The following is a 15,187-nucleotide window of genomic DNA, read 5'->3' as shown; positions in this document are numbered from 1 at the left end:
AATTGATAATTTAAGGAACAGGAATCAATTAGAATCAATTCAAAGTTTTTGTTGCCATATGGCAAGAGCATTATTTGAAATAGCAACTTGCGAAAGTCTAATATTCAGAAGTAATATTTGCGAAAGTTACTTTGACAATTTTAAATGCTTCTATATATTCGTTAAGAATAAAAATAATTACTAATTGTATATACCCTTTTGAAAAATTTTCAAGAAATATTTGAAATCTTTTGGTTAACAACCCTATTTCAAAGGCTGAAAACTGCAACATAGGAAAAATTATCCCAGATAAGTAGCATCCATAAAATTGGATTATATTATACATTGCCTATAAATTATCAATTTCACATTAGTGATATATAGTATTGGAGCCAGCGAGAAGGGATGGTGGTGTTGGGGGTATGACACTCACTATCTATTACCGATATTTAGTTTGATCATTCGGCAAATTTAGATGTTATTATAATTAGTTAGCAAATCTCAGCAATCGAGTTATATATTTTTATACTCAGCAAGTATAATTTTTAATCGGCAAATATTCTTACGGCAGTTTTCAACTTACCACCTCACCCCCCCCCCCCCGGCCATTTGTACTAGCGAATATACTTAGTCTCTAAATATTTAATTTCATATCAGCGATAAGAAGTGCCAACTTATTAACGCAAACTTCCATCATTTTTCTAAACAAATTTGTCATTTAATGTGAAAGCTTACATATGCAACACTATCATTCCATTCATAATTAAAGCTTTATCAGTTTCTCATTTTTTCAACGTACGGACAAACAAGTACGGAATTGCGCTTAAATTGGTTGGCGTTTTTAGGTTATGTTTGTTACAATTTAACCCTTTATTGTTCACTATTCCAAAATTTCCAAAAGTTTCACTTTCGGAAATAGCACTTGAGAAATGAGCGCTTTTGATAACTTCGTTTCGAAATCTATGAAGGAAGTTTATTCGCCTAACTGCAAGAAATGTGAAAATAAAATATCTGTATATATCAAACTGTTTGTAATGAAATTTTATTTTCAGTATAGCAACATTAAAATTTTACTAGTTTGTTTTTTCAAATAATGATCAAAAAATTTATTTCGAAAGGAAAATTTTCGATGAATCCACTTGACGATAATTCGTCAAACTTTTTTTTCCCGTGAACTTTGGGAAGTCAGACGAGAAAACTTTGGTTATTTAAAAAAAAGAATAATGGCGAAATATAATTACGTTTCGTATGTTTAAGGACGGGGGTAATAAACTTTTTAAAAATCAATTTTCAACCAATTATCAATTATTTTGCCAAATATAAATATACGTCGAATATATTTTGTAAACCCGTATTTTGAACTTTCAAATTAATGTTTTTCACAGCCTGTTGGTCGGCAAACAAAGCAATCTATGCCATTGCTGAGAGCTATTAAATCTTCTTTTTGGTAATCATTTAAAGACTTAATAAAAAATAAATCACAAACTATTTTAAAAGCATACTCTAAATTATCCTTTTCGTTTGTCATATTGCTTCTGAATAGCACTGACAATTTAGTTAACTAAATTTTGGCGCAACCTTTTAATTAACCCCCCGAAACTTTACGATATTTCATTAAGATCAAAGAAAAGCCGCAGGAACATATTTGTTCCGGTAGATGAAAAATTGCATTAGCGCAAAAACCAAAGTTTTCTCGTCTGACTTCCCAAAGTTCACGGGAAAAAAAGTCAGACGAATTATCGTCTATGAATCCACTTGACGAAAGGTCACTTACGGAAGAAAACTTTTGAAATTCGTCGTCATAAAAACAAGATTGAAATGTTCCATTAAATAAATCCGTTCAATGAACTAAGTAATTAAATGCTCATTACTCATAAGTGTCAATTATCGCGCATGCAAATTTTTGTGAAGATTTAACTGATATTTTCTTTTAAATGAGTCCTTTCTGTAGGTTCCGAAAATCTTCTTTCGAAATGAATCGATTAGCAAGTTTCTTTTCGCTTGTCATTCTTGCGAAAATTTTATTTTTCGTATATAGCTTTACCAGCGGCGTGGGCAGGATTTTTTGATGTTTCAGATATAACACTTTTAGGCATTGTGCGAACTCCAAACTCAAGAATGTTGTTAAGTCAAATGAAAATGTTTCTCAAAAAAATCGCGGTGGTTAGATCGTGAGAACAAAAATACCCCAACAAGTTCGCTTTCCCAACCCCGAGTTAGACGTTCAATTAAACTCCGGAATGTTAATTAAACGTCTAAAGGGTGCCTTTTTTAAATTGAGTGTTTATAAACAGTTGCAATAACCGCATTGGTAGTTGTTTCAGAGCTGGGAAAAAAATTCTAATAATCAAATTTGATTTAATACGTTACGAATTTGATTTGACTGCCCCCAATGAACCATAATTGGGACATTCAACCGCCACAATAATGTGCCATCGTGTGTGAAAATTTCATGGTATAGGTTATTCAGTTTTTAGTACTAAATCTTGTTTTAATCGACTAGTTTTAGTTTGACTAAAAAGTTAGTCGACTAAATTTAGTTAGACTAAAAAGTTAGTCGACTAATTTTAGTTATGCTAAAAAGTTAGTCGACTAAATTTAGTTCGACTTAAAAGTTAGTCGACTAATTTTAGTTAGACTAAAACTAACCTTAACTCCCATCCCTAGTTAATACCATCCAGGTTTTTATACTTTTGCAGTGAGAGCATGACTCAATCTTGCTGGAGTTAGCTCGTTTCTGCCAGTTTATATCTCGGAATCTATACTCAACAATGTTAGTATATTGATTTATACATCCAGTATGAATAAACCAATCTCATTAATTGAAAAGCATCCCCAGATCCCTACACCACCACTGCTATACTATATTTGTGCAACCGCAACACTGGGATTATATTTCTCGCCTTATAGTCTTTCACAGAACTTTCTTCTTCTTTTAAACCCTTCAAAAAAGACAAGCATAAAAATATCGCATCTCAATTGATGAACAGCGTTAAGCACGATGAGCTCAATATGACTTCTCAATTTACTGTGATGAAACTTTGATCTCTAGCTTCTATATATTTAAATTATTGCTTAATAATCTGATGCAGCGTTTTTATGGTTAATTTTAGGAATTTTAAACAGCAAAGTACAAGGACAAAGTTTCTCGTTTGTAAAAAAATTGTCTTTTTACTTAAATTTCTTAAACTGAGCCGTTTTTATTGCTTTTGTAAAAAACAACCGTACAAGTATTTTTTTAAAAAAAAAACCTGCGTTTTTAAATAATTGCTACCTAGTCAGGTTTTTGCATATGATTTGTTCATAAAAATTTAAATTTATTCGATATTTTCATCACGCCTTACTGTTGTAGTCTTTTGTACTGTTGTAGTCTTATTTTGTTATTGCTTTTTTAAGTTTGATTCTTTGTAAATTAAATTTCATAAAACAGTTCAGGTATGGGTTTAAGTTTCCAAAAAAGTTTGAGACCCTGCGCATGTAAAGAGTAGTAAAAAAAAAAAAAAAAGTTGGCTCTTGCGGATGAAGTCCAGAAGTCTAAATTAAACATCGCATTCTTGCCATCATAATCAAATGATTAAACACACCTTTCCACTATGTAAAAAGAGCACTTTTGACTCGATTTTTTGGTGCAAAATTTAATTCGAACTCAGCATACACCAACGAAATAGTTCTTCAGTTACGTGGATAATGGAGCATTAGCATATTCTATTTTCTGTGGACAGTGAAAAGTGAATTTTATTGAAAAGTGAATTTATTAAATTTATGTTTATTGCAAAACTTGGTTTACACCAAATTTATTTATTTTTTTAAAAAGTTTAATTTCTTTTATATAATAATTTTATTTTAGTTTGATAGTTTTAATAGCTTCTATATATATTTGTTGTTATGGTAATAACTGTTTTGTATTAATCAATATTTAACCTTCAGATATGAAAATCAGGGTAGTAAAAGAGAGTGAAAATAAAAATCCAGTGCTGTTCTAGATTATGCCCTATCTTGTCTATCTCATCAACATAATTGATTAATGGTATCTGTCTTAATCATTTTATCAGGGTAGAGCGCGTAAAACACTGATATCACTGAATTACGTTTTCTTTTATTAATATAGCAGCTGGTAGGTACTTCTGCAACCTTGCAACCTTGATCAGTATGTCAAGTACCATCAAACTCGTTCCACATTCAAAAAAGAAAAAAAAAAAAAAAAAAAAAAAAAAAAAAAAAAAAAAAGAGAAAAAAACAATTTCTATAATTTTTCATGTCTAGCGAGTGCCTCTTAGCCACTCAAAATATCTTTAAGTAAAACCAAATAAACACCGCTAAAATACAGCAATAAAGATAAAATAAATTCTTTTGATTAGCAACAAAATAAAACACTTTATAACAGAATTTTTAAAAATGTTAAAGTTAACAAACAAAAAAAAAACGTTTTGGGTTAAAGCAGTTAACCAATAATTTGTTTGGCACCCAAAAATCAAGATTAAGTAATATGATATATAAAGCAGAACAGTTTCTTTTTCCCTCACAACTCTGTGCTTTTGTTGCATATCAAGCAGAACAGTTTCTTTTTCCCTCACAACTCTGTGCTTTTGTTGCATATCAAGTTTAAGTAATATGATCTATAAAGCAGAACAGTTTCTTTTTCCCTCACAACTCTGTGCTTTTGTTGCATATCAAGTTTAAGTAATATGATCTATAAAGCAGAACAGTTTCTTTTTCCCTCACAACTCTGTGCTTTTGTTGCATATCGCTAAATATTTAGCATAGTTTGCATAATCACACTGGAATAATTTACGCGTTGTTATGTACAATTAGCAAATGAAGTTCGTTAGCTTTCTGAACGATACTTTTGTTCAATAAGTGTACTCTTCAAGAACATTTTTCTCGCAAATTCTCTAGGGTAGCAATCAATATTAATAGTATGTTAAATCTAATATTGGACTCAAAAATACTGTTCCTCATACAATCTTCACCTAACTTAAGTAAAGCCTTGCCTGAAGTTTCGCCGCCGAAAGATGAAAGCCATGGTGGTAGAATCGTATACTCAAATTACAAGATAAAAAAAAACATTTAAAAGACAAATCGTCTTTTAAAGTATTATGAGCACTTTATCTAAAGAATTACACTTTTTGAGGGTCATTATGGATTTAAACCATGTGTTTAAGGAATTGAAAATAAATTCGCGAGCTTTGAATTGGTTTTGAAGGTTTCAGCTTTAAATAGTTTACGCTTTATAATCTTTTATTAAAGCTAATTCACAATCGAATTTTTTCAATATTACGACAATATCGTGCAGGCTACTTGGTTTGGTTCAGGCTTCTTTTTTTATAGATTGTTTTAAAAACTCAGTTTGTTTTACTCTTATAGTCCAACGAGTTTGACACAGCTTATTACGTTTATTATGATACAGCTTATCAAGTATATTTTTTGTGCCATTGAATCAATCTTCACTTTAAATTTCTCTTTTTGCTTAAAACTAAATAGACACATGAATCTTACCAACTGTATTCATAGTAATCCCTTTTTATAAAGTACTAAGAACTTTGATAGCCAAACTCAATGTATGACAAAGAAATGAATCAAGAAAGGTTTTGGCTGTGCATTGCATACTTGTGTTAGATATGAATGTTGCTAGTTCCATTGTATACTTGTGTTAGATATGAATGTTGCTTTATTGGATGTTTGGCGATGATAATTTTCATAAAAGAGGTTGAATCAAAGCAAACCCTTAATTCTTGCAACAATAATACTACCTTTTACGTCTTCGTAAAAAACTAGAAAGGCTTTTTCAATTTTCAAAATTTCATCAAATGAACTGATCCAAATTAACTACTCACACAAAACTAGAAAGGCTTTTTCAATTTTCAAAATTTCATCAAATGAACTGATCCAAAGTAACTACTCACACAAAACTAGAAAGGCTTTTTCAATTTTCAAAATTTCATCGAATGAACTGATCCAAAGTAACTACTCACACAAAACTAGAAAGGCTTTTTCAATTTTCAAAATTTCATCAAATGAACTGATCCAAAGTAACTACTCACACAAAACTAGAAAGGCTTTTTCAATTTTCAAAATTTTATCATATGAACTGATCCAAAGTAACTACTCACACAAAATACTTAAACTTTTTTGCTTATTTCATTTTAATTTTTAATAAACACGTGACTTGCCATTCATTTGTTCACTCTGAACATCATTTTGGGTGAGGATTTAATAAGGTTTAGTGTTTTGTTTTTAAGAAGTGTTATACATATTGAAAATGTCACAACATAATAAGATCTAAAAAAGATGAAATAACTGTTTAACACAGTACGGTTCGATTATAGACATCTTTTAAAGCAGGCTCCTAAGTAACATAGATACAGAAAAGTTTGAGAAATTAAAGCAAGATTTTAACAAATCAAATTAAATTTCTCCAGCTTCAGACTTAATTTGTGTTTCACACACAGTTGTGGATATTGAAGCACTCGTGTTAAAAACTCACATGTTTTCAAAACAAAAAATTGCGGTGTGGTTTAAGTTCCCGATGGCTTCTGCTATTGGTCAACAGAAAGCAGCATGTACACTTTTATTTACAATTGTTTTTAGGAAGATTTCCATTTTTTTAAAAGCACCTGTGTTTAACACGGAAACTAGTCATAAGTGTTAAAAAATATTAATATAGACTTGAATAAAGGATCTCAATGGTCAATTAAAAATTATTTTTCTTAAAGGGGATTTTTAGAAGCATTATGGTAACAGTCTTAAAATTGTGTAAACTAATACTGTATGCTGCAACTCCAACATTTTATAAAGATCTTAATTTTTTTAGTTTTTCGTTCTTAGAAATTCCTTTTGGCCATCTTTTCACTCCTTGTTCTTTGCGTCGGAGGTATGTTTTAATATTATTGAAGGATTGATTTCATTTCATTGAAAATAAAATAAACATTCTATCAAGTATCTTTATTTTTAAGATTTATCTTTGTAATTTTATGAGGCCGCGCTGTGCGGAAGAATGTTTTCCCAGCTAACATAAAACGTTCAAGAAACGTTCGAAGAACGTTAAAAACGGTCGGGCACGTTCTAAGAACGTTCTAAGAACGTTTATAACGTTTTTGAACGTACTCGAACGTTTTGTATTAGCTGGGTTGTTTTTCAGATGCTTCCATTCATATTTCATAACAATCACAATGCCTTGCAATATGGTTAAAACTACAGAATAAACGGTTTGACTATGTATTATAAACACACCCACAACTTAAGCCTTGATCAACCCTCACATAGATCAGTTTTTAGTTCTAATCTCTCATTATTGCTTTAAAGTCTAAATCCTTTTCTGTGAAATACTTTTGTACTATTACTTTTTAATTCACAGTTTTTTCATCAGGTTCATTACACTTAAATACCGTCATCACTCCATACCTTCGTTACAAAGGTACCACTTCCTCTTAAATGTTTTAAAACTTCCCCCTCATATATTTGAAAATATTACTCTTTATTTTCGCTATTTGCAAATTAAATGAAAATCATAAAAAACCTTTTTTTAAATAAATTGATCAAAAAAGTTTTGTGTAAAAATCTTTAAAACTCTAAAACCTTTAAAGATGATTAAGATAAAATTATCCAATTAAATTTTGGCAAAGTTTAGGGGGATGAAAAAGCCACCTGATGAAGTGCTTTTGGGTCGAGGAAGATTGTTGATTCGTTAGTTATCCACTTTGAAAAAATCCACTCACGATTCGGATAACGTGGGTTAGGCTTTAAAAATGGCATTAATCCATTTCAAAACTCGTTGATATATTCTTAAGATTGCATTCAGTTTTTCTTTTTTATGTTGATAACGCATTTATCAAGAAACTCGAAAAAAAGTTGTAACTATCAAAACTTTTTTCAAAAATGCCATTAATTTTTACGAGCACGATTTTGATGATTAAAATAATTAATTTTTTACTGGCCCGATATCTTACTTTTAGAAATCTTATCTTGTTGATTGGATTCTTTTGTATTAATGAAAATATGTTGCTCGATAATTCGTGTGATTCGTGTTATTTAATACACTATCACACGAATCATCGAACTAAAAATGTTCAATATTTAGTTATGTTCAAAAAATTAGTGACTATCTTTTACTAATATCTTTTTACTATTTTTTTACTAATGAAACTGGCAAAATATTTGAAAAAAGTAAGATACTTTTCACAGAAGAGCTTGTAACAACAACAAGAAGTTATTTGTTTCTATAAGCGATTCCACAGAACGATTTGAAAACTTTCATTAATCGAAAATTCTTTTGACGTTGTTTTAAGTGTTAAAAAAAAATTGTAGTATTATATCCTTATAAAAGATAGCAGTATGATATCCTTGTAAAAAAGATTGTGATTTGTGTTTTGATATTGATACAGTTCATTTTCTGTTTCTGTTTTAGTTTCTTTTCTTTCTTAAAATTAAAATTAAAATATTGTAAATTTTTTACAGTGGAGAGTAATCAACATTTTTTGTTACATTTACAACATGTTGCATCCTTAATCATTTTCAACATGTTGCATCTTGCAACATTTTATAAAAAATAAACAAATAAGCAATGATTAGTAAAATAACTATTGTTCACAATTTGCTTAAAAAGGTGATGGCTATCATATGTACTTGTTGAAACTTATATAAATTTTTTAAAGGTGACGAGATAAAGCCTCATGTCACATGCGATCGTGATTATATTAAGGTGGGGTGTTTTAAAGAACTTCATAATCCAACAGAAAATAGCTTATTGATTACTGATAAAGATGATGAAAATGATGCGTATCAAGGGTTTGATCTTGACTTTGATAAAATGAACGAATCAATGCATAGGTAACATAATTTTCCTAACAAAGATAACTCAAGCAATTATTCCAATTCTTTTTTGAACGGTTTTAACCATCCAAACAGAATTAGAACAAAATTTTAAACTAAGTTATATTCTGTTTGAAGTATTATATTTATTCTTTAAATTTTCTAGCATTGCATGCAGGTGCTCAGAGAAATCAAAGGAGGAAGGCTACAACTTTTTTTACATCATTCATTGGGCCGAATGTTGGTCAAGTAAAGGTTTAAATGTTATACAAGATGTAGGAAAGGCTTTTCAAAGATCATCACAGTGCTTCAGTGCTGATTTCCTAGAGTGTGATGATGAGCATATTGAAGAATGTGCTGGGGGATCAGAAGGAATTTCAAATCCTGTGTATCTCTATAAAGTTGTTAAGGCAGTTAATTCTTCAGAGCCAGGTAGTTACACAAGTATATATATATAGTTTATATAAATAATATTTATGTATGAAAGTTATATATATTTGTATATATATATATATATATATATATATATATATATATATATACAAACATACATAACTTTCACACATATATATTGGAGAGAGAGAGAGAGAGGGAGAGAGAGAGAGAGATAGAAAGATAGATAGATAGATAGATAGATAGATAGATAGATAGATAGATGGATAGATAGATAGATAGATAGATAGATAGATATGAGTATTGATATTGATATAGATATAGATATATGTATATAATTAGATTCCAGAAAAAAATTTACGGTGCCTCACATATATTTTATCTTTTTTTTTCAATTGCAATTCGATTAAATCTGTGAAACATTTTTTTTCAAAAATCACAAACTTTGTATGAATATAAATATTTACGCCATAAACATTTACTGTTTTAAACGTATAAAGAACTGCTATTTAATAAATTTTAGAAAACTCTATTATTATTCGCTATTAACAGAAAAACTTAACGTCGATGCTTTTAAACGTTTGTTTTATCTAGTAATCTACATTAAGTTTGTTACAGTGACATGTAGTTGTGCATATGTGATATCATTAAAGCTAAGTATAGGCGCATGTACGATGCGATGAAATTACTGCGTTATGTCCTGTGGAGAGCTTTTTTAATCTAGAGCCTTTAAGGACGTTTCAAAACATTTCACCCCCTCCATGAAAATTTAACCTAAGTATTAAACATATAATTGTTCAAGAGAGCAATTTTTACATTTAAACTTATTTTTAATATTTTACGTCATAAGCTAGGTTTTAATGGGTCTTATGCGATAACAATTTGTCTTTTAAAAATATCATTTCGGTTTGTTTGACAGAATTGAAGTTTTAAATTTTTGGTGTACATATGCCTACTTCATAAAAAATGTTAGTTAAGTTTTTTTGCTTCAAGGGAGGTGATTTGTTCTCAATATAATGTAGACCAGAATTACAGCTGTTAAAAAAAGTAAAAAATTTTTTTTAAAAAAAAAACCCTAAAATAACAAATCTGAAATTTGTTTTTTTTTTTAGCCATTGATGGTGGTTTATCAGAATGGAGCGAATTTTCTAAATGTTCTGCAACATGTGGGGTTGGTATCAAAGAAAGAGAAAGAACTTGTACTAATCCAGTTCCTCGTGGGACTGGCAAGGATTGTTCGGGAGATTTGTCTGAAGTTGTTAAATGCAGCTTAGCCGTTTGTAAAAGTTAGTAGAAAATGATATCTTACGTTTCTATTCCTTAACTTACACAATACAACTTAAGCAATTTTGCATTCTATTATCTTTTTTAAATTTTAGCTGATCCAGAATCTAAAAACTTGACCATTGAACCAACAGAGCCTTTAATAGTAAAAGAAGAAAATATGCTTAAGAAAGGAAATCTTGTCGCAACTCTAAAAAGTATGAAGAAAGAATACTTTGTATCATTTGAACTGAAGCCAACTTCTTATGAAAAAGGGTGGAAAAGTGTTGTTCATTTAACAATTGGAAATAACTTTCTTCATTATGGCGATAGAAATCCTGGCGTTTGGTTTCATAAAGATGGAAGTGGGAGGTTACTTCTTTGCTCAGCAATTAATGGTAATCGTAATCGTTGTATTATTACAAGACCCTTACAACTAAATCAATGGTCTAGAATTTTAATATCGCAACAACTTTTCAAAAAGATGTATATATTTAAAATATTCCTTAACGGTAAAAATATATTCTCCGCAATAAATAGAGCTGCAAGAGACTTTCCTAATGTTAAAGTTTTTGTGGCTGATCCATGGCACAACCCTCAAAAAGGATTTGTTCGAAATCTGAAAGTTGTTAATGGAAAATTACCTAAAGCAAGTTCACCAAAAAAAAAACTTTAAAAGAGCATTTTTAGATTTTGGATTTTAGTGCAAATTAATACTTACTAATACTTTATATTAGACAAAATTTTGGTAACAATTTTTGCTATGGTGTTTGTTTTTATGAAAGTAAATAATTTCATTAAGCATGTTACACAATAAGGTAGAATAAAAAATTTTTTTGTTTTGAAATTTGCCTTATGGTTTGATTTGAAAGTTTAAAAAGTATAATAATAATAATAATAATAATAATAATAATAATAATAATAATAATAATAATAATAATAATAATAATAATAATAATAATAATAATAATAATAATAATAATAATAATAATAATAATAATAATAATAATAATAATAATAATAATAATAATAATAATAATAATAATAAAAATAATAATAATAATAATAATAATAATAATAATAATAATAATAATAATAATAATAATAATAATAATAATAATAATAATAATAATAATAATAATAATAATAATAATAATAATAATGATAATAATGATAATAATAATAGTAACAATAATATTATTAATAATAATAACAATAATAAACGTAAGTTTATTATTGTTAAATTTAAAACGTAAGATAAAAAAAAATATTAACAAAAAACATAAGTGATATAAAAAAAACAAAACGTTAGTGATATAAAAATAATAATTATAAACGTAAGTGATAAAAATTACCAGCCATACATAAGAAGATTATTATACAAAAAAGATTATTTCAGAAAGCATCAAGTGTTATAAAATTAGTAAAAATTTGACTTATTTTCTTATGATAATTTTAATTCATTACTATTTCACAACAACAACAAAAACCAAAATAGTACGTTATTTTCGTTTTCTGTAAAATATTTTAGTAATTTGAAACTTCTATTTCATTACAAAACTCATTACAATAAGAATATTTTACAGCATATATAGATTTGATTATTCGTTTAAAACGTTTGCAAATATCCGGTTTTGTGGTTAATTCAAAAAGGAGAAATATTCATTTTCAAAGTGATGCTCAAATACTTGATGCAGTTTTCGAAGTAAATGTAATGATCAATTGCGAGTCCAGTTGAAGCGAAATAATAGCCTTTCAATAAGTTTTTTGAATTCTTATTGAGAATACCGACCAGACGAGCAACTTAACGATTTTTGCAGTTGGCTAACACTTGACACTAACAAGTGTTCATTCAACTTCGCTCAAGTAAGAGTTCCGATTGCTGGTAAGTGTGGTGAAACACGCCGAGGATGCAGGATTTTATAAACAAGTTTTGATGTATTTATCGTAGGAAATACGAACTCTTTAATTATTTGTTCACAGTGGAATCAGGTTCGACGAAAAAGAGTAATGGGTCAACTGTCAGTTTATAATGTCCTGAATTGGTTTTACACCAACTTGATGATATATTAATAACAGATCAGTTGTAATTCTCAGTTACAAGAATGTAAAATATAATTTGGATAAGTTGTATTTGGATTCAAAATAAATATTTTTTGGTAAAAGGTCCCTTAAAAACTGCACGAACGAAAGAAACTTCGCTGATCATAAAATGACATCATTTTGATAAAAGTGAACGCAATATTGAAAGAGCTCCTTCAAAACCTTTATCACTAGTTCTACCATCAAATGGTTTGATGCAATTACCTTAGTACTCAGCAAACAAAAATCAGGCCGCCCATTAAAGATCAATAACCGGTTAAGAAACGCTGTAATCTGAAAAGTTAAGTAAAGCTGAAGATTTCTGCAACAAAAATTGCAGAATGTTACCAAAATGTTTAGTGTTCCTCAAAAAACTTTAACTTACTGGATTAAGCATAAAGAAGACATAATCAGCAAGTATGAGTCTGGTCAATTTGGAGGTAAGAGAAAAAGTTAAGTTTTGGAAAGCATGATTCCGTTGATAAAGCTGTATATAAATGGTTTATGAACGCAAGTGAAAATGCACTAATTGGTGGAGATTAGGGAGAAAGCTTTAGAGTTTGTGAAAGAATTCAATATAACGGATTTAAAGGGTGGCAAAATTGGTGTAAAAATAGACATAATTTTGTTTTTCAAAATAAATCCTAGACAAACTCTCAAATCTTTACTGATTAAGTAAGAAGGCTTGACGCCAAGTTCAATGCTGAGGGTAGGAAAGTTGCCCTAATCATAGAAAACTGTACAAGTCATCGAAATGTTGACAATCTAAAAGTAATTAAATTAGTATTTTTACCACCCAACGCAATCTCCTAAAATTTAACAATTTTTATCGCACGGATGTTATCATTCTTGAAACTATAATATGCTGGTCAGGTCCTGGGACGCTGTATCAACAAACACTGTAAAGAATTGTTTTAGAAAGGCATGCATTTTGCAGGAAATACAGGTTTCAATTATAAATGCTGAAGACGATCCTTTCAAATTGGTTTAAGGGAACGTCAACGAGCTTAGATCACGTGGTTTAGAAGATGAAGACTTTGCTGTTGACGATTACGTAGACATAAATTTTGAGATTTATACAAGTGAAACATTTGCTATCACAGATCGAGAAATTCCGAATTCCATTTTAATAAACGATTGTGCTGAGGTTGAAAAGGAAATAGATGAAGAGTAAAACGATTTGCCTCCCAAAAAGCCAAAATTTTCAGAGATTGCACGTGCAATCTCTAACAGAGGTTCGAATGGAAGAGGTTGATGGAGGTTCGAAAAACTGGGACTTTTCGTATGCGATTTAAAATGATGTAACAAGTCAAAACATTTAGATTATGAAAAGCTTAAAGTTGTTATTTTCATTTTTATTTTAATGCTACTATTTTCTAAATAAAACTTTTTATCTTAATCTTACTAAACTTAATCGCATATAGGAACTTTTACACAGTTGAAGTAAGAAAGCAGACAGTTCGGCGTAAACTAATATTGTAAACTTACTTGCGCCATTTTTTATCAAGATATTTTAAAATAGTTCTTGCATCCAGTGTAATATAAGGAAAACCCCAAGCCGAACAACGCTTAGTTTCGAGTTAGTAACCTCTTAGATTGATCGAAAAAACTTTTAAATGACCAATTAAATGAACCAAATATTTTCTAAGAATCTTTCAAACGTTGAGCGAGGTATATGTTTTGCTGCAAGTTTTTCAATATTCCAGTTTTTTTAAATTCTCATTGAAAATTACTATTATAGGGCTTCTGTTCTGTTTATCTGGTCTTCTATTTTATGCGGTAAAATTTTTATAGTAGGTATAGATGCTTGTAGTACTTATTATTTTTCATCGCTTTCTTTATTTTCATTGTGGTACTTCTCAACTTTCAAGTACATTAAACGGAAAAAGCATGGGGATTACGTTCCGGCCGATTTTGATCGTGTTCGTTCTCAAATTCGGAATTCCGTCGGAATCAGATCAATTTTAAAAAAATTCTAGCGAAAATCTCCGATATGTCAATGTTAAACTAAAAAAATTGTCGGAACACATTAAAAAAAGAAAAAAGGTTTGTTTTTCGCAAATAAACCATCAAATGAATCGCTAAATGCACAAATCGATTAAGTCCATGAAACAAAAAGTTTTTTAATGTACGTTGTTTTTTAAAAATTCCTTTTAAAATATATATTCAAATACATTGTAGAATGTATAAATACAGATACCGCTTTCATTTAACGGTAAAAAACATTAACAAAAAAGAAAAGTCAAAAAATAATCGCCAGTAACGTTACAATCTGTTAAAATTACAACTTTGTCGTTTAATGGTGTTAATTCTTTACTATACAGGAAAGTTACTGTAAATAAAAAAACTATGACTATACCAAGTGCTTTGACAGTTAAGTTATGGGATTTTCAAAAAAGGAATTAATCGAAAGGTGCACTGAACGGTTGATTTAAATTGCACCACTACTAACTTGGTGACTTTAACATTACGAACAGCCTGACAACGTATGGGTAGGAAGCCCGTTAGTTTATTTAAAACGTTAATGGGTACCTCTTTCCAGGTTTAAATTGTTCAAATTGTTTTGTTATTAGATGTTTTGTAACGTTAAATATTTTACAAAAATTTTTACAAAGAATTCGAACACTCGTGTTAAAAGCGCGCTAATTACTAACGACGAATT

At 29.2% G+C, this 15,187-nt stretch overlaps 1 protein-coding gene across 1 annotated transcript; it reads left to right on the top strand.

Moving 5' to 3' along the window:
- Positions 1-6,577: 6,577 nt before the first annotated feature.
- On the top strand, positions 6,578-11,290 carry LOC145186037 (uncharacterized). The gene is made up of 6 exons (XM_090099287.1): positions 6,578-6,713; positions 6,805-6,850; positions 8,631-8,805; positions 8,954-9,219; positions 10,293-10,466; positions 10,560-11,290. Exons 1-6 carry the CDS (start codon positions 6,711-6,713, stop codon positions 11,117-11,119), a joined length of 1,224 nt encoding a protein of 407 aa, XP_089955413.1. The 5' UTR covers positions 6,578-6,710; the 3' UTR covers positions 11,120-11,290.
- Positions 11,291-15,187: the final 3,897 nt, after the last annotated feature.

This window comes from Hydra viridissima, unplaced genomic scaffold (genome assembly GCF_058129835.1).
Source record: "Hydra viridissima isolate aposymbiotic clone 2 unplaced genomic scaffold, HvirCarnegie_v1 scaffold_9, whole genome shotgun sequence".
NCBI classification, from domain to species: Eukaryota; Metazoa; Cnidaria; class Hydrozoa; order Anthoathecata; family Hydridae; genus Hydra; species Hydra viridissima.
Note: the sequence above shows the minus strand (reverse complement) of the source record. Positions and strands in the feature narration are given on the sequence as shown.